The sequence below is a fragment of the Entelurus aequoreus genome, linkage group LG21 (genome assembly GCF_033978785.1).
Source record: "Entelurus aequoreus isolate RoL-2023_Sb linkage group LG21, RoL_Eaeq_v1.1, whole genome shotgun sequence".
NCBI classification, from domain to species: domain Eukaryota; kingdom Metazoa; phylum Chordata; class Actinopteri; order Syngnathiformes; family Syngnathidae; genus Entelurus; species Entelurus aequoreus.
The window spans coordinates 11,254,835-11,281,406 of NC_084751.1; the positions used below are offsets into that span (position 1 = coordinate 11,254,835).

Here is a 26,572-nt window from a genome sequence, read left to right on the forward strand (position 1 = left end):
TATATATATATATATATATATATATATATATATATATATATATATATATATATATATATATACACAGTATATAGTGTGTGTGTATATATATATATTACAATAATTGGGATGAAAAGCATCAAATTACATAAAGTGTTTATTGAGGAGTGTGAGAAGTTTCTTACGATGTCTAACAAGAGAGATACAATGCATAATCCAAAATGCATGAGCAAAGCATGTAATTTTATTTGGAGGGTTAGGACATAAAGAAGCTTAACAGCAGAGCAGACTCCTGAGAAGGGGGGCACACATGTAAATGGGGGAAAAAGGCACTTTTACAGAATCAGCAACCACACTGACAAGACTCATCTTTGAGAAAAGGATGAAGCGTGTAAACAAGCTGGTTTCTCTGTACAACACCAGCCAATTAGGCTCTCTCCTTCTCTCGTGGACGTAAACAAATCATCTTTGGGAAGTCCTCTTGCACCTGAACGTCACATCAGGTGCGCACCTGAGCGTGGCTCTCGGGTTTCTCTGTAGTACACCCAGGAAACCACACGGTGGCGTCAGAGGCGACGAGCCAATCCGAGGAGGGCGTCAACATCAGCAGACTTTGGTGATTGGGCATGATCGTTGGTGTCGTGGAATAAATAATTAAGAATAAATTAAGAGAAAAGCTTCCGATATATTTCGGCGTGCAGCAAACTGGACGACGGGAGTGCAAAATTAACTGTTCGGAAAAGGGAGTCCTGGATTACGACTTTAACGATTTAGGTCCCACAAGTTTATCATCAAGTATGAGGAGTCTGGGCTACTCTGGAAATATCACCCAGGATCACCATAACTACAAAAACCTCGCTTGGATCGTTCTCTGCGACATTTAAAAGCGACAAAATGGAGTTGTTGTGTTCTAAAGGTGCAGCCCAACAAAGCCAAAAGAAGAAGGTCAATAGCAGCTTCTGACTTCTCTGTCAAAGATCAGAAAAGTGCTGGTTGGAGTGCTTGTCTTTCTTTAGAGACGGGACGAGGGAGGATTCTTTTTGTGATACATTCAGCGGCGATGTGATGTTTGTGCAGAGGGGGAGAGAGCAGTGATGGACAGCGAGCGTGGGGGGTGGGTTAGTATTTGAGCGTCTTGGGAACTTCCCAGGTGAAGACCTCGCGGCCGAAGTGGCCGTAGGCTGCAGTGCGCTGGTAGATGGCCTTCTTCAGGTCCAGATCCCTGAAGCAGGAAGGAGGAGAGAAGCAGTGTTTGTACATTTGGGTCTGCAATATTTTACAGCCTAAAAACCTCTAAACCAGGGGTCACCAACCTTTTTGAAACCAAGAGCTACTTCTTGGGTACTGATTAATGCGAAGGGCTACCAGTTTGATACACACTTAAATAAATTGCCAGAAATAGCCAATTTGCTCAATTTACCTTTAACTCTATGTTATTATTAATAATTAATGATATTTACACTTAATTGAACGGTTTAAAAGAGGAGAAAACACGAAAAAAAATGACAATTAAATTTTGAAACATAGTTTATCTTCAATTTCGACTCTTTGAAATTCAAAATTCAACCGAAAAAAAGAAGAGAAAAACCAGCTAATTCGAATGTTTTTGAAAAAATTAAAAAAATAATTTATGGAACATCATTAGTATTATTTCCTGATTAAGATTAATTTTAGAATTTTGATGACATGTTTTAAATAGGTTAAAATCCAATCTGCACTTTGTTAGAATATATAACAAATTGGACCAAGCTATATTTCTAACAAAGACAAATCATTATTTCTTCTAGATTTTCCAGAACAAAATTTTTAAAAGAAATTAAAAACACTTTGAAATAAGATTTAAATTTGATTCTACAGATTTTCTAGATTTGCCAGAATAATTTTTTTGAATTTTAATCATAATAAGTTTGAAGAAATATTTCACAAATATTCTTCGTCGAAAAAACAGAAGCTAAAATGAAGAATTAAATTAAAATGTATTATTCTTTACAATAAAAAAAATAAATTTACTTGAACATTGATTTAAATTGTCAGGAAAGAAGAGGAAGGAATTTAAAAGGTAAAAAGGTATATGTGTTTAAAAATCCTAAAATCATTTTTAAAGTTGTATTTTTGCCTCTAAAATTGTCTTTCTGAAAGTTATATGAAGCAAAGTAAAAAAATTAATGAAATTATTTAAACAAGTGAAGACCAAGTCTTTAAAATATTTTCTTGGATTTTCAAATTCTATTTGAGTTTTGTCTCTCTTAGAATTAAAATGTCGGGCAAAGCGAGACCAGCTTGCTAGTAAATAAATACAATTTAAAAAATAGAGGCAGCTCACTGGTAAGTGCTGCTATTTGAGCTATTTTTAGAACAGGCCAGCGGGCTACTCATCTGGTCCTTACGGGCTACCTGGTGCCCGCGGGCAACACGTTGGTGACCCCTGCTCTAAACTGATAGAAAAGGAGAAGGGAAGCCCGACTTATATATCTTGTAGAAAATCGACCTTGTTGCTGTGCAATACTAAGATATTACATTAATACAGCATAGCACTGCTAAGCGCTAGCTGGAAACAAGCGCCACTAATTGCTAGCTAAAAACTAGTGTCGCTAATCGCTAACTGGAAACTAGCAGTGCTAATCGCTACATGGCAACTAATAATAATAGATTTTGTTTGTAAAAAGCACTTACATTGAGTAAACAACCTCAAAGTGCTACAGTGTATTAAAAATAAATAAAAATAAAAAGATAATAAAAAATGTAAAAAATAAATAAAATTAGAAAAGCCTAATAGCTAGAACTAGTATGCATATATCTAAAAAAAAAAGGCTTTTTTAAAAAGAAGGGTTTTAAAGCCTTTTTTTAAAAGCATCCACAGTCTGTGGTGCCCTCAGGTGGTCAGGGAGAGCGTTCCACAGACTGGGAGCGGCGGAGCAGAAAGCCCGGTCTCCCATTGTTCGTAGCTTTGTCCTCGGAGGTTGGAGGAGGTTAGCCTGTCCGTAGCGGAGGTGTCGTGTGGAGGATTTGGGGGTGAGTAGTTCTTTGAGGTAAAGGGGGGCACTGGTGTGAACTAGAGTGCTCATCGCTGCCTGGCAACAAGCGCTGATCATTGCCAGCTAGAAACTAACGCCACTATTAGCCAACGAGAAACCAGCGCTGCAAATCTCTAGCTAGGAACTGGCGCCACTAAACTTTACATGGAAAAACGCACTGCTAATTGCTAGCTGGACACTAGCGCTGCTAATTGCTAACTGACAACTAGCATTGGTCATTGCTAGCTAAACACTAGCACCGCTGATTGCTACATGGAAACCGGCACTGCTAATTGTTAACTGGCAGCTAGTGCCACCAATTGCTAACTGATAAATAGCATTGCTAATCACTAGCAAGACACTAGCGCCGCTAATCTCTGCATGGAAACTTGCACTGCTAATCGCTAGCTAAAAACTAGCAATGCAAATCGCAAACTAGAAACTAGCACTGCCAATCGCTAGCCGGCGACTAGAGCACTAATCGCTAGCTGGAAACTAGCGCTGCTAATCGCTATCTAGACACTAGACACTGCTCATACCTATTTGGAACCTGGCATCTGCGCGGAAACTAGCACTGCTAAACGCTGGCTAAAAACTAGCAATGCTAATCGCCAACTAGAAATTATCACTGCTAATCGCTAGCTGTCGACTAAAGCACTAATCGCTAGCTGACAACTAGGATTGGTAATCTCTACATGGAAACCAGCGCTGACCTGACGATGACTCCTGGGCGCAGGTCAAAGTTCTTCCTCACGATGTCCAGCAGCTCGCTCTCGGTCTTCTGGGACGTTCCGTAGTGGAAGATGGAGACCGACAACGGGTGGGCCACACCGATGGCGTAGGAAACCTAAAAGTGGTTTGTTAGTCGCAGAACTGGGAACAATCCCTGTGGTGGGAGTCCTCCTCACCTGGACCAGGACACGCCTGCAGAGTCCCGCCTTCACCAGGGACTTGGCCACCCAGCGAGCGGCGTAGGCGGCCGAGCGGTCCACCTTGGTGTAGTCCTTGCCCGAGAAGGCGCCGCCTCCGTGGGCGCCCCAGCCACCGTAGGTGTCCACGATGATCTTGCGGCCGGTCAGACCAGCGTCACCCTGGAAAAAAGATTGCGGTTTGTTTACACAACTGCAGAGAGTGCCAGGCATTTGTTAGAATAGAAACACTTTTCGTATAGGGGTCCATTTTTTACAGTAATATTGAACAGAATGCTATATTTCAACTATACAGTTAAAGATGGCTACCTTTCACACTTCAACCAATGCCCGGTAGCTGGGAATCAGTACACTCATTTACAAGTATTATATAGTACACTCATTTGCAAGTATTATATAGCACACTCTCATTTGCAAGTATTATATAGTACACTCATTTGCAAGTATTATATAGTACACTCTCATTTGCAAGTATTATATAGTACACTCATTTGCAAGTATTATATAGCACACTCTCTTTTGCAAGTATTATATAGTACACTATCATTTGCAAGTATTATATAGTAGTCTTATTTGCTAGTATTATATAGTACAATATCATTTGCAAGTATTATATAGTACACTCTCATTTGCAAGCATTATGTAGTACACTTGTTTGCAAGCATTATATAGTACACTCATTTGCAAGCATTATATAGTACACTATCATTTGCAAGTATTATATAGTACACTCGCATTTGCAAGTATTATATAGTACACTCTCATTTGCAAGTATTATATAGTACACTCTCATTTGCAAGTATTATATAGTACACTCATTTGCAAGTATTATACAGTACACTCTCATTTGCTAGTATTATATACACCATCATTTGCAAGCATTATATAGTACACCCTCATTTGCAAGTAATATATAGTACACTCTCATTTGCAAGCATTATATAGTACACTCATTTGCAAGCATTATATAGTACACTCATTTGCAAGCATTATATAGTACACTCTCATTTGCAAGTATTATATAGTACACTATCATTTGCAAGTATTATATAGTACACTCTTATTTGCTAGTATTATATAGTACACTATCATTTGCAAGTATTATATAGTACACTCTTATTTGCTAGTATTATATAGTACACTATCATTTGCAAGTATTATATAGTACACTCTCATTTGCAAGCAATATGTAGTACACTCGTTTGCAAGCATTATATAGTACACTCATTTGCAAGCATTATATAGTACTCTCATTGGCAAGTATTATATAGTACAGTCATTTGCAAGCATTATATAGTACACTATCATTTGTAAGTATTATATAGTACACTCGCATTTGCAAGTATTATATAGTACACTCTCATTTGCAAGCATTATATAGTACTCTCATTTGCAAGTATTATATAGTACAGTCATTTGCTAGTATTATATACACTATCATTTGCAAGCATTATATAGTACACTCTCATTTGCAAGCATTGTATAGTACACTCTCATTTGCAAGTATTATATAGTACACTCTCATTTGCAAGCATTATATAGTACACTCATTTGCAAGCATTATATAGTACACTCTCCTTTGCAAGTATTATATAGTACACTATCATTTGCAAGCATTATATAGTACACTCTTATTTGCTAGTATTATATAGTACACTATCATTTGCAAGTATTATAAAGTACACTCTCATTTGCAAGCATTATGTAGTACACTCGTTTGCAAGCATTATATAGTACACTCTTATTTGCAAGTATTATAAAGTACACTCTCATTTGCAAGCATTATGTAGTACACTCGTTTACAAGCATTATATAGTACACTCTTATTTGCAAGTATTATATAGTACACTCTCATTTGCAAGCATTATGTAGTACACTCGTTTGCAAGCATTATACAGTACACTCATTTGCAAGCATTATATAGTACTCTCATTTGCAGGTATTATATAGTACACTCTCATTTGCAAGCATTATATAGCACACTCATTTGCAAGCATTATATAGTACTCTCATTTGCAAGTATTATATAGTACACTCTCCTTTGTATTATATAGTACACTTTACATGCCAAGATGTAGTGTGGCAGTACGGTGTGTTGCTGTAGCCAGGGAGTAGTCTTTGCCATTAAGGGAAATGTGCCAGTCTTGTCTTTTGTTGAGCCCTATAAAGTGTGTATACTTTAAGTATTGTTTTTTTATTACACACTCGCTGTTGGATTGTAGCGTGCATATTAGTTGTAGACTTTATTACCAAATTTGGAGGTGGTGATATCGCAATGTAAAATCACTCATGCTAATCGGTAGCATGTATAAGGCATCCGCAATGCAAATTAGCATGGCGCTAGCGTATTTTGAGAAGTGCAGCCTTACTGGGCGCTTTCTATCAGGCATATTTGCTTTGTTGCCGTCGAAAATTGTTCGGCCGAGTCTGCTCCGTGCGCTTGTTTTCTCGCCGAGTGCTTGAGCTGGTGCAGAGTCGACAACCGGACGAAACACGAGTCAAATATCTTCTATAAGACAGGAGTGCTCTGCTGTTTTTAAGACCCAGTGCAAAACCCCAAGTCAAAGATATTCTATATGGCCAGAGCGCTCTGCTGTTTCTAGGAATCTATTGCAAAAATACTAGTCAAAGATCCTCTAAGTCAGAGGTCCCCAACCACCGGGCCGCGGCCCGGTACCGGTCCGTGGATCGATTGGTAACGGGCCGCACAAGAAATTAAAAAAAATAATAATAATAATTTTTTTTATTTGTATTAAATGAACATAAAAAACACAAGATACACTTACACCAACCCAAAAAACCTCCCTTCCCCATTTATACTCACTTTTTTATGCCAAAAAATAAATAAATAAATGAAAAAAATATATACTCCCCCCCCCCCTTGGTCCGTGGGACACATTTTCAAGCGTTGACCGGTTCGCAGTTACAAAAAGGTTGGGAACCACTGCTCCAAATGACATACTGCAAACGCACTAGTCAAAAATGGTGGTATGTTTTGTTTTTTTTAGGAAGTACTACAAAACACATGTCAAAGATCTTCTAAAAGACAAGATGCACAGTTTTTTAAAGGCTTTTCTGCAAATAACACTAATCAAAACGCGAGTCAAAGATCCTGAATATGATAGAAGAACTTTGCGGATTTTCGGAACCCTGGGCTAAGATAGATGTTTGGTTTGGTTTAGTCTTTATTTGAAGGGACAATGCACAGAAACATTAAGTTCAAAGACAGATATGTTCTGTACCAGATTATAGCTAAATAGCTAATTTCCATCTGCAGTCCCTGGCTACCTAAATTAAAGGGATACAAAAATCATGCAATAAAATTATGACAATAAAAACATACTATAGCATGTTTTTAAATTAAGAAAAGTCATAAAATGCCCTTTCATGTACACATACTTAATATACAATACAACCACACCTCATTTACATCATCACACAAAGACAATACATGCTTTTGTTCACATCTGTCATCATTTGTAAAAACAACCATGATTTTAACACACACACCTCACAATTTACAACAAAAATGCTCTCATGGATAAATATAATACACATTAAGTTGACATGTCAAACAAGGTGGCCACCTTAGTGACCGTGTGAGCAGCTTTGATTGCTCCAAAGCCACTTTTTAACTTCAATTGTGAATGAAGAGTCATCTGTTAGACTTTTCAAGTTTGTTGTGAGGTCGTTCCATTCCTTTATGGCTTTATATGAAAAGGCTGATCGTGCAAAAGAGGTTTTACATCTGTGTACCCTACACTGCCCCCTGGTGGAGGCTTGTGTGTTTCTAGTTGTCACAGCAGATGTAAACTGGACAAAGTGCTTAAGTGGCGCTGGTGCAGTGTTATTTAGGATTCGATGGGCCATTCGTATTGATGCTAATATTTGAATGTTAGCTAAATTTAACAATCTATATTTTTGGAGAACTAAACAATGATGGTGGTGTTGTGGTTTTCGGTCAAGGATTTTGAGGGATTGTTTGTGCAAAGTTTCCAATGGCCTCAGTGTCATTTTGCTTGCCTGCGACCAACATGTTATACAATAATAAAAACGAGACATAATCATTGCATTAAAATAAGTTTGAGCTGCCTCCAGTGTTAATGAATTCCTGATACATTTGAACGTTTTTATGTTGTATTTAAGACTCTGGCACATCTGTTTGATATGTTTTTTAAAGCCAAGTGTTGGCTCTAAAATGACACCCAGGTAACGATATTCACTAACATTTTGTATTATTTCCTTATTAATCGTTATATTTGGAAAGGATGACATTTTATATTTGTTTACAAAATACATTGTTGCAGTTTTCTTAATGTTTAATGTAAGACAAGAGTCATGTAGCCATCTTGCCACCTTCTCCATGGCTGCTGTAAGTTTTCTGGCAACCGTTTCAGCGTCCTTTCCCCAAGTATAAATAACCGTGTCATCTGCATACATCTGGATATTTACATCCTCACATACAGATGGCAGGTCGTTTATATACATGGAGAAAAGAAGAGGGCCGATATTAGAGCCTTGTGGCAGGCCAATATCAGTAGCAGTGAAACTGGATGTTGTGTTATCAATACGGACACATTGGGTCCGACCAGATAGATATGACATAATAAAGGCCAGAGTATCTGTCGACAGTTTAAAAGATGTTAATTTTGTAAGTAACGTGGGGTGACTGACTGTATCGAATGCCTTGCGGAGGTCTAAGAATATTGCTCCAACTACACCTCCATTATCAAGGTTTTGTTTGATTGTTTCTAGTAGAAGGCAACATGCAGTTTCGGTCGAGTGATTTGCCCGAAACCCAAACTGCGTGGGATGTAGGAGGTCTTCATGGTCCAAATGTTCTGTGAGTTGCTCAACGATCACTTTTTCTATTGCTTTGGATATAACGGGGAGAAGGCTAATTGGTCTGTAATTATTGATGTCTTGTTTATTTCCTGCTTTATGGATTGGGATGATAGTGGCAGTTTTCAACGTGGTAGGGAAAGTGTTTTCTGTTATTGATTTATTTATCAATGTCGTTTGGCTTGCATGTATAAATCCCTGAACTCAAAATATATGACATCACAATGGGGAATAATAGTCTTTATATCCTACATACAGTATTTTGAATGAATGATAGTATCATAGCGGTACATCTTAATAATTTAACTGAGCAATTAAGGCGTGTTGTTTATTAGAGCAGAGGTTAAATTACAAAAATGTAGTGTCAACTAAGGAATTGTCTTACCTGTGGCCCGCCGATGACAAAGCGCCCGCTGGGCTGCAGGTGGTAGACGGTGTCGTCGTCCAGGTACCCGGCGGGCACCACAGCCTTGATCACCTGCTCCTTCAGACTGTGACGCATGTCCTCCAGGCCCACGTGCTCGTCGTGCTGCACGGAGATCACGATGGTGTGGACGCGCAGCGGCACCACGGCACCGCGGTCCTGTTTGTACTGGACTGTCACCTGGAGGGGGAACACATTCTCACTCAGTACCTCCAAGTACAGTGCAAAGTGAGCACAGCCCTCATATTTCAGCAACCACGTCTACAATACTATAGAAATTACATTTGAACATACTTTAGAGTAGTCTGTGTGCAGCCTGTATAATAGGACGGGTTCACTATCCGTTAAAAACGACAACACGTTATCGTCCTGATGGTTGTCAACACAAACGGGGCACAGTGTTTGTTAGTCACCTGAGTTTTGGAGTCCGGACGAAGCCACGGCAGCGTTCCATCGCGGCGTAATTCCGCCATCTTGGCGTTGAGATTGTGGGCCAGGACAATGGTGAGAGGCATGCATTCGTCCGTTTCGTCCGTGGCGTAGCCGAACATCAAACCCTGCGGGAGGCCAAGTTGCAAAGTTGAGCATGAATGGAGGTGGATAGTCCTAATTCGCTTTCATTTAATAGCGCCTAGGGGTGGGTACTGTTCACGTTTGTGAAAATGCAGAAAAAATTAGCCCCTGGCATAAGTTTCACGGAACATTACCACATTTGGTGGAAGTAGTTTATCACAAAAGGATGCATGAAAAATGTATGTTTGGAAACAAACAGGAAATTGTCCATCAGTGTTTGTAATAACGATGTTATATAATAACATCATTAGTAACGCCTCTACTTTTACTACTAACGAGTAATCTAATTATTTACTTTGAGGTCTGTTACAACTAGGGTTGCAAAATTCCAGGAATATTCAAAGTTGGAAACTTTCCATGGGAATTAATGGAAAATTAATGGGAATAAACATTGAATGCAACATGCTAGATCTTGCAGCATGATTATTAGCTAAAAAAGCCATCAGACTGTATAATGCATATGTTCCTTTTGACTGTACATGTACTGTACATGTATAATGTATTTATATTATTTACATGTGCATAATGCTGTATAACAGACTGTATTTGTGTTATTCACATGTGAATAATGCTTTATAATACTGTATTTATATTATTCACATGTGAATAATGCTGTATAATAGACTGTATTTGTGTTATTCACATGTGAATAATGCTTTATAATAGACTGTATTTATATTATTTACATGTGCATAATGCTGTATAACAGACTGTATTTGTGTTATTCACATGTGAATAATGCTGTATAATAGACTGTATTTGTGTTATTCACATGTGAATAATGCTGTACAATAGACTGTATTTGTGTTATTTACATGTGAATAATGCTGTATAATAGACTGTATTTATATTATTCACACATGAATAATGCTGTATAATAGACTGTATTTGTGTTATTCACATGTGAATAATGCTGTATAATAGACTGTATTTATATTATTCACATGTGAATAATTCTGTATAATAGACTGTATTTATATTATTCACATGTAAAAAATACCTAAGTGTTTATTGTCCATTGTGAGCGAACTGTGGTGCTGAATTTCCCCCAGGGATCAATGAAGTACTTTCTATTCTATTCTATTCTAAAACAACCTGATTTAATGCAAATTCAGTAGAATTTCAACCCTGCACTGTGCATTCCTCCATCACATGTGCAGTGCATTCTTCCATCACATGCACAGATAATTCCCAGCATGCTACACACTACAGCAGGGCTATTGAGGCCACACTAGTATTTGAGCCCAAGGACTTCATCCAGTCAGGTACGTTTTGATGATATTACTGGGGTAAATATATTTGATCTATGGTATTTCAGTTTAATAGAGGTGTAATTGCTTGTTACTGTATGACTGTAGACTACTCCAGCAGACTTTCACTCAAGCTAGCTAGCTGTTCCTGTACTTGTTAAATGATTTTGGGGCCAATATCTCTAGCTAGCTAGGTTTATGTACCACCACAGTCTCATAATGAACCGAAAATATTTCTCCGTTAGCCGTGATGCTAATTTTCTCTATGTTAAATCCCATTAATTTATGCTAAAAGCGTTAGCGATACGAATTTACCTTTTTTTGTGATCTGTAAAGTTCAACTAGAAAATACTAAATCAAAAGGTGTAGTTTCCTCTGCCTTCTGTTCTGCTAGCCATTCTGTTGTCATACAAGAATGTAGGTTATAGTTTGATTTAGCATGCTGATTGAGTGTTCATTTATTCATCTAGCCTATTTCTATTAATTTGTCCATCAGTAACATATTTTTAAACACTACTCCAATTGTTTAGCTGACTATTTATATCTGTGTGTGGCATTGCATTAGTGTTTTACAAGCTTCTCATTTTATTCTACAGAATAAGATGGACGGTGTCCAACTTTGAATAATCAAAAAATGGTCAAAATTTCCAAACTTCCCGAGCTTAACTTCCCGTGGTAAATTTCCGGAAACTTTCCACCCCTTTGAAACCCTAGTTTTGCTGTAACGTGGCACGCTACTTTTTATGTCAACAACAAGACCGTGTCATAAGTGTAGCAAGTTCAATGCAGGAAATATATTTTTACAAGTGAAATCAACAAACAGCACCGCACTAAAATTAACTTGATATCAAATAGGAAGAGGCAACATTGTGACACAGCAGACAACAACATACGCACACAATTAGAATAATGAAAAAAATCAATGATTAAAGTGACAAACTTGCCATCCAAACAATACACCGTTTGTTGACAAGAAGATATGAAAGCCATCGGAGCACATTCAATCTCTTTATTAAGCAGAGGTCACACAATCCGGTGAAAAGATTCAAAATGCTGGCGCTGCTAACTGCTAACGCTAACAAACACATCCATCCATCCATTTTCTACCGCTTGTCCCTTTCGGGGTCGCCGGAGCCTATCTCAGCTGCATTCGGGCGGAAGGCGGGGTACACCCTGGACAAGTCCTCGGAGGGCCAACACAGATAGACAGACAACATTCACACATTAGGGACTATTTAGTGTTGCCAATCAACCTATCCCCAGGTGCATGTCTTACACACAGCTCCATTGAAACCCTCAATCATGTCACATGTCACTAGGCAACAGGCCCCGCCTTTTAAAAGCACACACACGCACACTGTGCTCTAATGAAACGTCTTTCAACTGCATATGCCAGATATTTGAAGGTTTTTTTAAGTAACATATAATTTACTTTCCCTAGTAATTATTTATCAAAGAGTAATTCTGTTAGCAATTAAATTACTTTTTTGGTAAACGTACAATTAACTACATATAATTACTTTTTTTTAAAGTATTTTTCAGAACACTGTTGGCCATTTTGGTTTTGGACTGGCAATTTTTGGCAAAAACCAGGGGTTGTACTTCGACAAACTCCTCTGAGAAAATGAGCCCAAATCCAAATCTCGGCTACATGACGGATGGGCGACGATAAATTGAACATATCGCTAAGCAACACAAATTCAGAATAACTCCTCTCCATAAAGTCAGACTTTGATAACAATTGGTGTGCATGATGAAAATGATACACCCATTATTATCTGGCCACTTCATTTTATTTGGCCGTCAAAATCCAGGGAAAAAATATGTATCAATAAAGTACGTTAACTTGTCTTACTGAATGTATTCTTCCTTTCTATTTTGGCAGAAAAAAAATACATGCACTCCATGCAATCGCAAATTTTGTTAATTTAAATATTGCTTGAAAATATATTATCAGACAATCAAACCATTTTTTAAATAGAAATAAATACTAATGATTTCAAAGCAAGTTATCCATCAAATTGTGCAATGTAAAAGTAGGAATAGATTTCATGGTAAAATTGTGAAATTGATTGTAGTTTTTACAGCAATTTTCTCTGAATGAAAAAAAACAGCACTTTTTTACTGTTATAAGCTGTGGTGCCGTTTTGACATTTCCAGTAATACACCGAAAAATCTACAGTTATTGATTTGCGGTAAAAAAAAAAAAAAAAACAGCAAACAAACTGGCAGTTCAGGTGCCAAATTTTTACTGTAAAAAATTCAGTTTTTTTTTAATTTACAGTGAAAAAAACAAATGTAGATTTTACAGGAACATTTTGGCAACTGAGCTACCTTTTTTTTTAACCATAAAAACAGCAGTACTGTTTTTCCCTTTACAGTAATATACACTACATTTTAAGGTGAAATTGTTGCAACTTACCATATTTTTTTTCATTGTAGTTTAAAACATTTTTAATAAAACGAATTTAAAAATTGTGTAATAATAGTATTCACTCTGGGGCTAAACATAACTGCGATGTGGCCCTCAGTGAAAACCACTTTGAAACCTCTGAACTCCAGCCATCGATTTGCGTAAAAAAAACAGATTTGTGTGATGATGTGGGGGCAGCTTTGCGGTTTTTGTATACTGAATGCAATTTTTGACATGTATCTGCTCATGTGAGGCTTCAGACCTGGTCGCCGGCCCCCACGTCCTCCTCCTTGCGATCCAGATGGACACCCTGAGCGATGTCGGGGGACTGCTGCTCCAGAGCCACCAGCACATTGCAGGTCTTGTAGTCAAAGCCTGCAGAGGACCAGGAAATAAGCCATGAAACTTTGAATGAATCACGCCGCTTTCAACATAAAGTTTTAATGCGGCGCAAGCGTACCTTTGGAGGAGTCGTCGTAGCCGACGTGCTTGATTGTCTCTCGCACAACCTTCTGGTAGTCCACCACGGCCCTGGAGGTGATCTCCCCCGCCAGCAGGATCATCCCCGTCTTAGCCACCGTCTCTTCATTTGCGAGAGCGGAATGAGCGTACATGTTAAGTGTGACGGTGGTTGTCAGAGCCAACGGGAGTGTATTAGTTCAAAAGGACAAGTGGGATGTGAAAACCACGGAAACATTTGCTACCACGATTATGAAAACAAGGCGTGATTATCAATGAAAAACACGAGTTCCATGTTTTTTTTATGGTGACCTAATTCATAAAAAAGCATGCCTCTTCCATTAGTTTTCTTGGGGCTTCACAGGAAATTTGGCCCAAAGAAAAAAGTGTTGTTTTTTTTAAGGATGAAAGAAGCCACAAATAAAATACACAACCACAACTGTATTTATAGATTAACGATACAAAGGGGCACATGGAAATGAATAACGAAGACACCACTCTGATCTCTGTGTAAAAATAAGACGACAGGAAAAGTTGTATAATTGGAAAAAATAAATCACAATAAAAACGTTGTCATTCATGAGAAAAAATATAAACTCTTACAAAAATGAAGTATAAAGTCCAGTATTACTAGAGATGTCACAATCTGATATGGAAAGTATTAAATGTTATGGGCTTGCATGTAAAATGTCTGCTTTAGGCTCCAATCCAGCTTGTTTACTTGTCGACAGCCAGTTAACATCCAAATGTCTTCTAATAAACACACAAGGTTTGTATAAAGGCGCACATTAAATCCTCTCGTTTTCTCAAAAATCGATAGTGCTCCTTATAACCCGGTGCGCCTAATGTACGGAATAATTCTGGTTGTGTTTACCGACCTCGAAGCAATTTTAATTGGTACATGGTGTAATGATAAGAGTGACCAGTAGATGGCAGTCACACATAAGAGATACGCTAGTAAACGACACCAAAACTTTAAATGTTCCATTGAGAATATAGAACATTACACACAGCGCTCAAGAATCTGTCAAAATGTTTTAGTATGACTTCGGTAAGCTATGAAGCCACACCACTTGATGGATTGTTGGCACATCAAACATACAAGTATTATTATGGTGCGTGTATAAGGACCTCAAAATGGCACCTATTAGCAGACATTATCTGGCGTTTTGTTTAACAATATTATGCAAGACCAACTTTTCTTACCTTCTGGTACCTGCTGATGTGTATTTGGGATCTGCATAAGTCCTGAAAATTTGTGTTGTTGCATTATTGAGCCACGGGTGAGGAGATGCTGCTCCATTATTGATTGAAGTAAAGTCTGAATGTCATTAAAATAGTTAGTCCTTGCACGCTACACCGCTACAACAAAGATGACGGGGAGAAGACGCCGTCGAAGGTGAGCCACGTAAATAAGACCGCCCACAAAATGGCGCATCCTGAAGAGACGCTCAGAAAGCTACTTGAAAATGATCTGTAAAACATCATCTTTGAAACATTTTGACCAAAGAACCACCATTACATTTTATGTGGGCCACAAGATAGTTTTTTAATTTAGAAAAAAATCATAATACGACCCCTTTAATGCGCCCTTTAATCCGGTGTGCCTTTTGTATGAAAATAGACCTAAATAGACCCGCTCGTCGGCATTGCGCCTTTTAATCCGGTGCGCACTATGGTCCGAAAAATACGGTAAGTTCTCGTAATATTCCATTTTTTGACTCCCCCAACTCTGACTGTAGAAAAACAAACAACGATCTTACCGCATGCGACTTTGGCATCTGGGTCTTGAGCGAGATGTGCGTCCAAGACAGCGTCGCTTATTTGGTCACAAATCTTATCTGTGGAATGACAAAATGTCACATATTAGAAACAAGTCCGTTTGGAGTAAATACAAGCAGACACAATATTTCTGTTTATTATTGTAGTCACAGTGTGCAGCGCTGTGTTAAATACACTAAGACCTTTTCATAACACTTAGCCTCTCTCGCAGAGCCAGGCAAGGTGTTACAATTCCCTGTCCGCAAACCACGACATCTAATGACTGTTACAGTAGGGACCGCTTATCTCTGTCAACATAACGTACCTTTTCCCACTAAGGGTCGGATACAGAAAAATATGATAATGCTGGCTGGGTTGGCGTGTCACTTTGATACATTTTGTACACTAAAAGACACAATGACACCAATCCAAGGCAGGTCATACAAGATTATTGTAGCTCTGTGTTATAGGAGACAAAGCAAATTAGTGTATTAATACTTATCATGGGCCTGCTGCAATGAAAGCAGCACATATTATAATTCCTCATACTTCACCTTTTATTATCAAAGTTCCGCACGTTTTAAAGATGGTGTTGACGTCACTAATTTACGGCTTCAACCGCCCTCCTCTTCCCATGACATGCATTTCTGTCTGCAACGACACTTACAACAGGTCTATCCGCTTGTGAATTTCCTGTGAATTTCTGCTCAAACTTGGTTCAATCAACAATTCTTAAACTTTACTCAGCACTTATTTATTCTATTGTTTCTTGCTCGCTTAGTGGCCATCTTAGCTATTAGCATGCCTGCTCCTGCTTGCTCTCAGGGTGTATCATGTTTAGCCCCGTTCTAATACTTGATAGTGATATTTAAAATATTAAGAAACACACTTCATTTGCTGTTATGTTTTTGTTTTTTTTTAAATGTACTTAGGGAGTGGCTCCAAAATGCACAATAAGCTGCTAACTTGTCAGCCCAGAGACTAAAAATAAATACAATAATAGCCAGAGGGGATCTGCGTTTGTGATCACATAACAGCATTAATCAGCAAATACTATAAAAAAAATGTGCTTCCAAATTTAAGCCAGGGTTTCCCACACATTAATTTATTTGTGGCGGCCCGCCACGAAAGAATTACGTCCGCCACAAATAAAATAAAAATAAAAATTAAATTAAATTTAAAAAATGTATTTATTTATTTGTATTTATTATTGTCCTCTCCAGCTTCTCAGGCAAATCATATAGTTGATGTAGATGCCCATATCGGCTGTTCAGATTTACTTTACAAAAGAGAAGTGTAGGATGCTTCTCTTGTTGCCTTATTTGTATTTGACTTTATTAAATGTATTTATATTAGAAACACAACATGTGTATATAACAAAGGGTGCAAAGTCTGCAGGCAGTAGGAAACACATGGTTAAGTGTAGGGAGTAAAACTGATGGCAGTCTAAAGTTCAAGATTTTTGGAGCTCTTTGTTCAGTGGATCAGATGTTTGATGAAGCTCTGTGTCTATCTACCACCACTACTGTTTTCTGTTTATTTGTTACTGACTGTGGCAGGACACCTCTGCCTATGTTTCACTTTCTGTTGCTGGTAAATAATATGGTTGTAGTAGTAGGCTAAAGTTAAATTATTTAATATGCACTAAATAAAGGGGCAGAGCTTTGAGACATTTTAGCTTTTATATTTTATAAGATATATTTTTTGTAAGAACCACAATTAATAAATATATTTCAGTGAATAACTTATTGTTCAAATCTGTATATAAATATGTACATAAAGTGTTGTAATTATATTGTAAAATGGATTGATGGATGGATGGATGGATGGACGTTTAAAACAAAACTATTATTAATTAGTAAGTATACATTTTTGAGCCTTTTTAGAGAAAATCAAATCATTGTAGTAAATTATGCAAATTACTCGATGATGTCATGGTGACCACGCCCATAGCCACGCCCCCACCACCACAGGTATCTTGGCAGTTTATGGGAAACACTGTAAGCTCATTTTGCTCTAAACAGAGAGTCACTGTGCATATTTTTAACGCTGTGTTGCGTGACTAGACAGCATTTTCACGCCGCTTAGCGGTAATGTTGACAACACGACAACAAACATCGTCCTCCATCCATCCATCCATCTTCAACCGCTTATTCGGAATCGGGTCGCGGGGACAACAGCTCCAGCAGAGACCCCCAGACTTGCCTCTCCAGAGCAACATTAGCGACTTCCTCCTGGGGAATCCCGAAGATCATTGACATAAACAGACCAAATTGTCATTAGAAATAAGCAGTGCTATTTAACTGGTGGTCCACAGGCCAAATCCGGTCCGGGAATGACACCAGAATCACCCCTCAGTTCAAAACTTGGGCAGGACTAACATTTTTGTAGCACATTCCTAAAAACACGTTGGCAGATCCTTGCAGTGACATTTTAACTGTCTACAGGCAGGCGTCTATTACAGTTGACACTTGTATTTTTGTGTAACTCCTGACAAAATAACTGGACCAAAAACAAATGTCCACTACAGAGTTTTAGTATGAATCTTCAGGGTCTGTGGGACATTCTAGTCTAGATTTGAGAGGTCTGGGTACAGTGGGTTTTAAACTGGATCTGTACTTATCTGGTTTACATGCTTAAAAAAAGAATGAAATGTTTCACAAACCATAAACTTTGTTGTAATGACTCTTTGAAGAACTTTATTTATATTTTTGTTCAGCTGGGTTTTTTTCTGGCATTATTTTGCATGAGTGACCACATTATTTAATGATCAGACAAAAGTGTTTTTCTGGTATCAACTACCATCCGAATCGAAGGTTGATAAATTGGAATCCAACTTGTTATCTGTAGTGTACTAGATAGTTACTTATTGCCAATTAGATGTTGCAGGTGTGGTCTGGTGGGTGTACTTTGCAATAGTTCTCCTAAATCAGGGATGTCAAACTGGTTTTCATTGAGGTCCACATCACAGTTATGGCTGCCATCAGAGGGCCGCTTGTAACAACTAATATGAATTTTTTCTCCTTGCATTTTAATAATAAATATTTTTTTCATACACTGTATAAAAAATATCTGTAGACTTTACAGCAAAAAACTAACAGTCATGAGAAATTTACTGGAAAATATACAGTGGTATTTTTACAACATAAAGTAATACAGTAAATAGAAAAGAGTACAGCTGGGGGTTTTTTTAACTCTAAATTTTTGTCTTTTTTTTTTTAACATATTAGTTTAAATTTTATTCTTATAAAATTTAATTCCATTTACAGTAAGATACCGTAAAAAACAACTACAGATTGTACGGTAAAAAACTGGCAGCTCAGTCGACTCAATTTTACTGTGAAAAAAAGTAGTAGTTTTTCGATTTCCTGATATTTGCTACTAAAGCCGCTGTAAATGTGTGTGTGTGTGTGTGTGTGTGTGTGTGTGTGTGTGTGTGTGTGTGTGTGTGTGTGTGTGTGTGTGTGTATGTGTATATAAACACACATTTTTACAGTGGCTTTAATAAAAAAAATTCAAAATACAAATAAATACTTGTTTGACTTATGATTTCAAAGCAAGTTTTCCTTTAAATTGTACTATATGTATGTATGTATGTATGTATATATATATATATATATATATATATATATATATATATATATACATATACATATATAGACATAAATATACATACATACATATATATATATATATACATACATATATACATATACATACATACATACATACATACACACATATATATATATATACACTCTATATCAGGGCTGCAACTAACGATTAATTTGATAATCGTTTAATCTGTCGATTATTACTTCGATTAATCGATTAATAAATCGGATAAAAGAGACAAACTACATTTCTATCCTTTCCAGAATTTTATTGAAAAAAAAACAGCATACTGTCACCATACTTATTTTGATTATTGTTTCTCAGCTGTTTGTACATGTTGCAGTTTATAAATAAAGGTTTATTAAAAAAAATAAAAAAATAAAATTAAAATTAAAATTTAAAAAAAAATGGGCATAGCATAGATCCAACAAATTGATGACTAAATTAATCGCCAACTATTTTTATAATCGATTTTAATCGATTAGTTGTTGCAGCCCTAATATATATATATATATTTTTTTTAAAGTGTATATATATAAATACACACACACATACATACATACATATATATATATATGTATATATATATATATATATATATATATGTATATATATATATGTATATATATAAATAAATAAAACAATTTAATGGATAACTTGCTTTGAAATCATAAGTCAAACTAGTATTTATTTGTATTTTGAAAAAAAAATGTTTAGAAAATATGATAATATGATATGTGTTGCAATGTTGGATAATATTAAAGTTGAAAAGGTCTGCAATTTAATGTATTACATTTATTTTTTCAATCAAAATGGAAAAACCAAAAACATTTAACAGGAAAATAAAAGGTACGGGACGGCATGGCGAAGTTGGTAGAGTGGCTGTGCCAGCAATCGGAGGGTTGCTGGTTACTGGGGTTCAATCCCAACCTTCTACCATCCTAGTCATGTCTGTTGTGTCCTTGGGCAAGACACTTCACCCTTGCTCCTGATGGCTGCTGGTTAGCGCCTTGCATGGCAGCTCCCGCCATCAGTGTGTGAATGTGTGTGTGAATGGGTGAATGTGGAAATACTGTCAAAGCGCTTTGAGTACCTTGAAGGTAGAAAAGCGCTATACAAGTATAACCCATTTATCATTTACTTTAGTGACGCAAAATGTTTTCAGGTCCCCGCGGGCCACATAAAATGATGTGGCAGGGCCTGGAGCTTGGCACCTGTAGGGGACAGGTTCAACAACTTTTTAGGTTGCTGCAATAATTCCAGTGTTTCAAAACACGTGAACTTTGTGCAGGAAAAAATATGACACTAGTGTGCTAATACAATAAATGTTTCAGGGTTAAAAATGCAGTAATGGCACCTGTTTCACACAAGGATTTGTTGGCACTTCTGACACTAAATCAGTGTTTTTCAACCTTTTTTGAGCCAAGGCACATTTTTTGCGTTGAAAAAATGCGGAGGCACACCACCAGCAGAAATCATTAAAAAACGAAGCTCAGTTGACAGTAAAAAGTCGTTGTCGCAATTGTTGGATATGACTTTAAAGCATAACCAAGCTTGCATCACTATAGCTCTTGTCTCTAAGTAGGTGTACTGTCACCACCTGCCACATCACGCCGTGACTTATTTGGAGTTTTTTGCTGTTTTCCTGTGTGTAGTGTTTTTGTTCTTGTTTTGCGCTCCTATTTTGGTGGCTTTTTTTCTTTTTTTGGTATTTTCCTGTAGCAGTTTCATGTCTTCCTTTGAGCGATATTTCCCGCATCTACTTTGTTTTAGCAATCAAGAATATTTCAGTTGCTCTTATCCTTCTTTGTGGGGACATTGTTGATTGTCATGTCATGTTCGGCTGTACATTGTCTTTGCTCCACAGTAAGTCTTTGCTGTCGTCCAGCATTCTGTTTTTGTTTACTTTGTAGCCAGTTCAGTTTTAGTTTTGTTCTGTATAGCCTTCCCTAAGCTTCAATGCATAGCATTAGACACCTTTTTTTACCTGCACGCTGCCTCCCGCTGTTTCCGACATCTACAACGCAATTAGCTACCGGCTGCCACCTACTGATATGGAAGAACATTACACGGTTACTCTGCCGAGCTCTAGACAGCACCGACACTCAACAACAACACATAATTTGCAGACTATAATTACAAAATATATTTTTAACCCAAATAGGTGAAATTAAATAATCTCCCACGGCCCACCAGACTGTAACCCATGGCACACTAGTGTGGTTGAGCTACTTCTTGGGTACTGATTAATGCGAAGGGCTACCAGTTTGATACACACTTAAATAAATTGCCAGAAATAGCCAATTTGCTCAATTTACCTTTAACTCTATGTTATTACTAATAATTAATGATATTTACACTTAATTGAATGGTTTAAAAGAAGAGAAAACACGAAAAAAAATGACAATTAAATTTTGAAACATAGTTTATCTTCAATTTCGACTCTTTAAAATTCAAAATTCAACCGAAAAAAAAAGAGAAAAACTAGCTAATTCGAATCTTTTTGAAAAAATTTAAAAAATAATTTATGGAACAGCATTAGTAATTTTTCCTGATTAAGATTAATTTTAGAATTTGATGACATGTTTTAAATAGGTTAAAATCCAATCTACACTTTGTTAGAATATATAACAATTAGGACCAAGCTATATTTCTAACAAAGACAAATCATTATTTCTTCTAGATTTTCCAGAACAAAATTTTTAAAAGACATTCAAAAGACTTTGAAATAAGATTTAAATTTGATTCTACAGATTTTCTAGATTTGCCAGAATATTTTTTTTTTAATTTTAATCATAATAAGTTTGAAGAAATATTTCACAAATATTCTTCGTCAAAAAATTAGAAACTAAAATGAAGAATTAAACTAAAATGTATTTATTATTCTTTACAATAAAAAAAAAAAAATTACTTGAACATTGATTTAAATTGTCAGGAAAGAAGAGGAAAGAATTTAAAAGGTAAAAAGGTATATGTGTTTAAAAATCCTAAAATAATTTTTAAGGTTGTATTTTTTCTCTAAAATTGTCTTTCTGAAAGTTATAAGAAGCAAAGTAAAAAAATTAATGAATTTATTCAAACAAGTGAGGACCAAGTCTTTAAAATATTTTCTTGGATTTTCAAATTCAATTTGAGTTTTGTCTCTCTTAGAATTAAAAATGTCGGGCAAAGCGAGACCAGCTCGCTAGTAAATAAATACAATTTAAAAAATAGAGGCAGCTCACTGGTAAGTGCTGCTATTTGAGCTATTTTTAGAACAGGCCAACGGGCTACTCATCTGGGGCCGTACTTATCAAGCTTCTTAGAATTACTCCTAAGAAGTCTGCTAAGAGTTGACTTAAGAGTAAATAAATTATTCGCTGAAAGCTGCACTTAAAAGTTAGTTATCAAGCGTCTTACTCACACTTTCAGCGAAGTGTAGGACTGAATCTTAAGTGTCACACTCAGAGCTGAATTACGACATTACTATGTGCCGTAAACGGAATTTTAGGTGACGTCATTTCTGTGTCCATAGAAATGACCAATCACGGAAGGGAATCCGTTGTCTAAGAATAAAGAAATATCTTGGAAATATTTAAGTGGACAATGGGAGTGTATATTTTGACAATAAACTACAAAATAATACAAAACAAACTAGTCCCCGCCGGCACTCACGCTACCGCTCCCTCTCTTCTATCGCCCACACACTCACTGACGTCACTCACCTCACGGCCACACACATACGCTACTGTCATAACATTTTCTTTCCAATTCATTAATTAGGCAACTAATTTGAAACTGGTGTGGGTGGCTCTATATATACTAGCCCACTGCATACACATGCAGAAATTAACAAGGACGAAAAGTATTAAATCTGTGACAAAAATAATATCCGCTCTGTCTATACGATACCGTTTGATCAGCTGCTCGTCATCAAAAAAAAAAAAACATTGTTCCGTTCCCTGAACGTTCGCGCACGTCTCTCTCGCCTCAGTGCCATCCCCTGCTGGCAACTCCTAACCACTTAGGACACCTCTGAAGGTCTCTTAAATATCGTGGAGAGTAGGAGTGATTCTTAGACTTAAGAACGTTGATAAAAAGCTTTTATTCTTAAGTTTGAGAGTAGGACTAAATTTCGCAAATTCTCAGGACTTAAGTGTAAAATGGCACTCTAAGAAGCTTGATAAGTACGGCCCCTGGTCCTTATGGGTTACCTGGTGCCCGCGGGCACCGCGTTGGTGACCCCTGATATATATATATATATATATATATATATATATATATATATATATATATATATATATATATATATATATATATATATATATATATATATATATATATATATATATATATATATGTGTGTATGTGTATATGTGTATATATGTATATATGTATATATGTGTGTGTATATATCCATGTATATATATGTATATGTGTATATATGTGTGTGTATATATGTATATGTCCATGTATATATATGTATAAGTGTATATATGTGTGTGTATATATGTATATAAAGATAGATAGTTGATTCCTTCAGGAGAGTTCCCTCAGGAAAATTTAAAAAAATATACTGTATGTATATATATATGCATATGTGTGTGTGTATATATATATATATATATATATATATATATATATATATATATATATATATATATATATATATATATATATATATATGTATATATATGTATACATACATATATATTCCTCACGCACTAATTGACTTAAAGAGCGCACTTGCTGCATATCACGTTATCAATGGTAAAATGCATTTTTAGACAATATGATTTGCCTGAGTGGCTAGGAGATGGTAGAAAATGGACTAGTAAGGACAGATTTTTTTTAAAAGAATAATTTAAAAAAAATTTTTTTTTTTTTTTTTTAAATTTGGGACGTAGTTTAGGGACCCCTGCAGTAGTGCAATAAAGCTATATTTGGCTTTTACATTATTAGCATGAATACATTTGACATTGATTGTCTTTCCTAATGTATTGTTCCTACTACATTCGCGCAGCAGTAACTATAGTACTGTGTAAGTAATCCTATTATGTGTTGCACTGTTTGTAAGCCCGGTACACTGGAGCAACAAAGCTGCTGACAAAAGGTTCCTAGCTCAATTTGGAATCTTACATTTATCAAGCTCAGACGTCATTCGATAACACCCTAGGACTTGAAATAATTAATATATTAAATATTGTACAAGATAACAAACCCCAAGTTACGTAATAATCAAAAACATGAGGAGACGTGCCGCAACTCTTATGGTGTTGCATCACCTTTCGACTTTCGAAAAAATAAACACAAAAAAGTTATTTTTATCGCACACATACCGATAATGAATGATTCCGTCCGTTTAAATGTTATAACCATGTAGTTGATTAAATGTAAGAATGAGACGAAAGTGCGGCTAGCAAACACATGCTGACAGCGACACTACATGACCTTGTTTTAATACACTAACACAGCGCTGTTAAGCTAACATGTCAATTTAAAGAGTTAAAACATGGTTAGTTTTTCCAAACTTACCAGGATGCCCTTCTCCAACGGACTCGGACGTGAAGAGGAAGCAGCCGTCGTCGGCCGAGTTGTTATGGAAACCGTTGGGCTGGCCGTTCATCTTGACCACAGTGCGTGAGTTAGCGATGTTGTTAGCACACAAGCTAGCTGCTCGTAACGATAGCCTCGGTCTCCGCTCGGCAAAAAACGGACTTTACCCGTCTTGATGTGTTTTTTTTTTTTACTAAAACCCCTAGCGAAGAGCTTGCCTCGGTTGTGATTGCCCGAACTGGTTGGACGTATCTTATTTGAAGTGAGGAGAGCCAGGAGTGGCCTAAGGCGCGCACACCACGTGGAGCGGAGATGGGCGTGCACTTGTAAACACACAATAGTCATAGGATTGATTGATTGATTGATTGATTGATTGATTGAGACTTTTATTAGTAGGTTGCACAGTGAAGTACATATTCCGTACAATTGACCACTAAATGGTAACACCCGAATAAGTTTTTCAACTTGTTTCAATCAATCAATCAATCAATGTTCATTTATATAGCCCTAAATCACAAGTGTCTCAAAGGGCTGCACAAGCCACAACGACATCCTCAGTACAGAGCCCACATACGGGCAAGGAAAAACTCACCCCAGTGGGACGTCGATGTGAACGACTATGAGAAACCTTGGAGAGGACCGCATATGTGGGTAACCCCCCCCTCTAGGGGAGACCGAAAGCAATGGATGTCGAGTGGGTCTGACATAATATTGTGAAAGTCCAGTCCACAGTGGATCCAACACATCAGCGTGAGTCCAGTCCATAGTGGGGCCAGCAGGAAACCGTCCCGAGCGGAGACGGGTCAGCAGCGCAGAGATGTCCCCAACCGATGCACAGGCTAGCGGTCCACCCGGGGTCCCGACCTTGGACAGTAAGCACTTCATCCATGGCCACCGGACCTGTGCAACCCCCCCTCCAAGGAAGAGGGGAGCAGAGGAGAGAAGAAAAGAAACGGCAGATCAACTGGTCTAAAAAGGGGGTCTATTTAAAGGCTACAGTATACAAATGAGTTTTAAGATGGGACTTAAATGCTTCTACTGAGGTAGCATCTCTAACTTTTACCGGGAGGGCATTCCATAGTACTGGAGCCCGAACAGAAAACGCTCTATAGCCCGCAGACTTTTTTTTGGCTCTGGGAATCACTAATAAACCGGAGTTCTTTGAACGCAGATTTCTTGTCGGGACATATGGTACAATACAATCGGCGAGATAGGCTGGAGCTAAACCGTGTAGTATTTTATACGTAAGTAGTAAAACCTTAAAGTCGCATCTTAAGTGCACAGGAAGCCAGTGCAGGTGAGCCAGTATAGGCGTAATATGATCAAATTTTCTTGTTTTTGTCAAAAGTCTAGCAGCCGCATTTTGTACCAACTGTAATCTTTTAATGCTAGACATAGGGAGACCCGAAAATAATATGTTACAGTAATTGAGACGAGATGTAAAGAACGCATGAATAATGATCTCAGCGTCGCTAGTGGACAAGATGGACCGAATTTTAGCGATATTACGGAGATGAAAGAAGGCCGTTTTAGTAACACTCTTAATGTGTGACTCAAACGAGAGAGTTTAAGTCAGGGTCCACTTAAATTGATTCATGATACAGATATATACTATCATATATACTATCATCATAATACAGTCATCACACAAGATAATCACATTGAATTATTTACATTATTTACAATCAGGGGTGTGGAGGGGGGGGGGGGTAGGATATGGACAGCAAGTAGTGGACATAAAGAGAGAGAGAGAGAGATCAGAAGGCATAAGAAAAAGT

General features: G+C 37.1%; 1 protein-coding gene across 1 annotated transcript; it reads right to left on the bottom strand.

Annotated features, from left to right (window-relative positions):
- Positions 1 to 203: 203 nt before the first annotated feature.
- Positions 204 to 25,078, bottom strand: LOC133638902 (S-adenosylmethionine synthase-like). Its single transcript, XM_062031933.1, has 9 exons — positions 24,774 to 25,078; positions 15,647 to 15,724; positions 13,885 to 14,007; positions 13,687 to 13,799; positions 9,602 to 9,745; positions 9,150 to 9,368; positions 3,902 to 4,084; positions 3,707 to 3,840; positions 204 to 1,201 (listed from the first exon to the last, which is right to left on the bottom strand). Exons 1-9 carry the CDS (start codon positions 24,862 to 24,864, stop codon positions 1,099 to 1,101), a joined length of 1,188 nt encoding a protein of 395 aa, XP_061887917.1. The 5' UTR covers positions 24,865 to 25,078; the 3' UTR covers positions 204 to 1,098.
- Positions 25,079 to 26,572: the final 1,494 nt, after the last annotated feature.

Bases quoted from the DNA above. Each gene is read 5' to 3' on its own strand.
- LOC133638902 (XM_062031933.1), bottom strand. From the start codon at position 24,864: ATGAACGGCCAGCCCAACGGTTTCCATAACAACTCGGCCGACGACGGC. The intron at 14,008-15,646 runs GTAAGATCGTTG...TCGCAAATGAAG, and splicing joins AGATGCCAAAGTCGCATGCG to AGACGGTGGCTAAGACGGGG. The intron at 9,746-13,686 runs GTCTGAAGCCTC...GGCCTCCCGCAG, and splicing joins ACGTGGGGGCCGGCGACCAG to GGTTTGATGTTCGGCTACGC.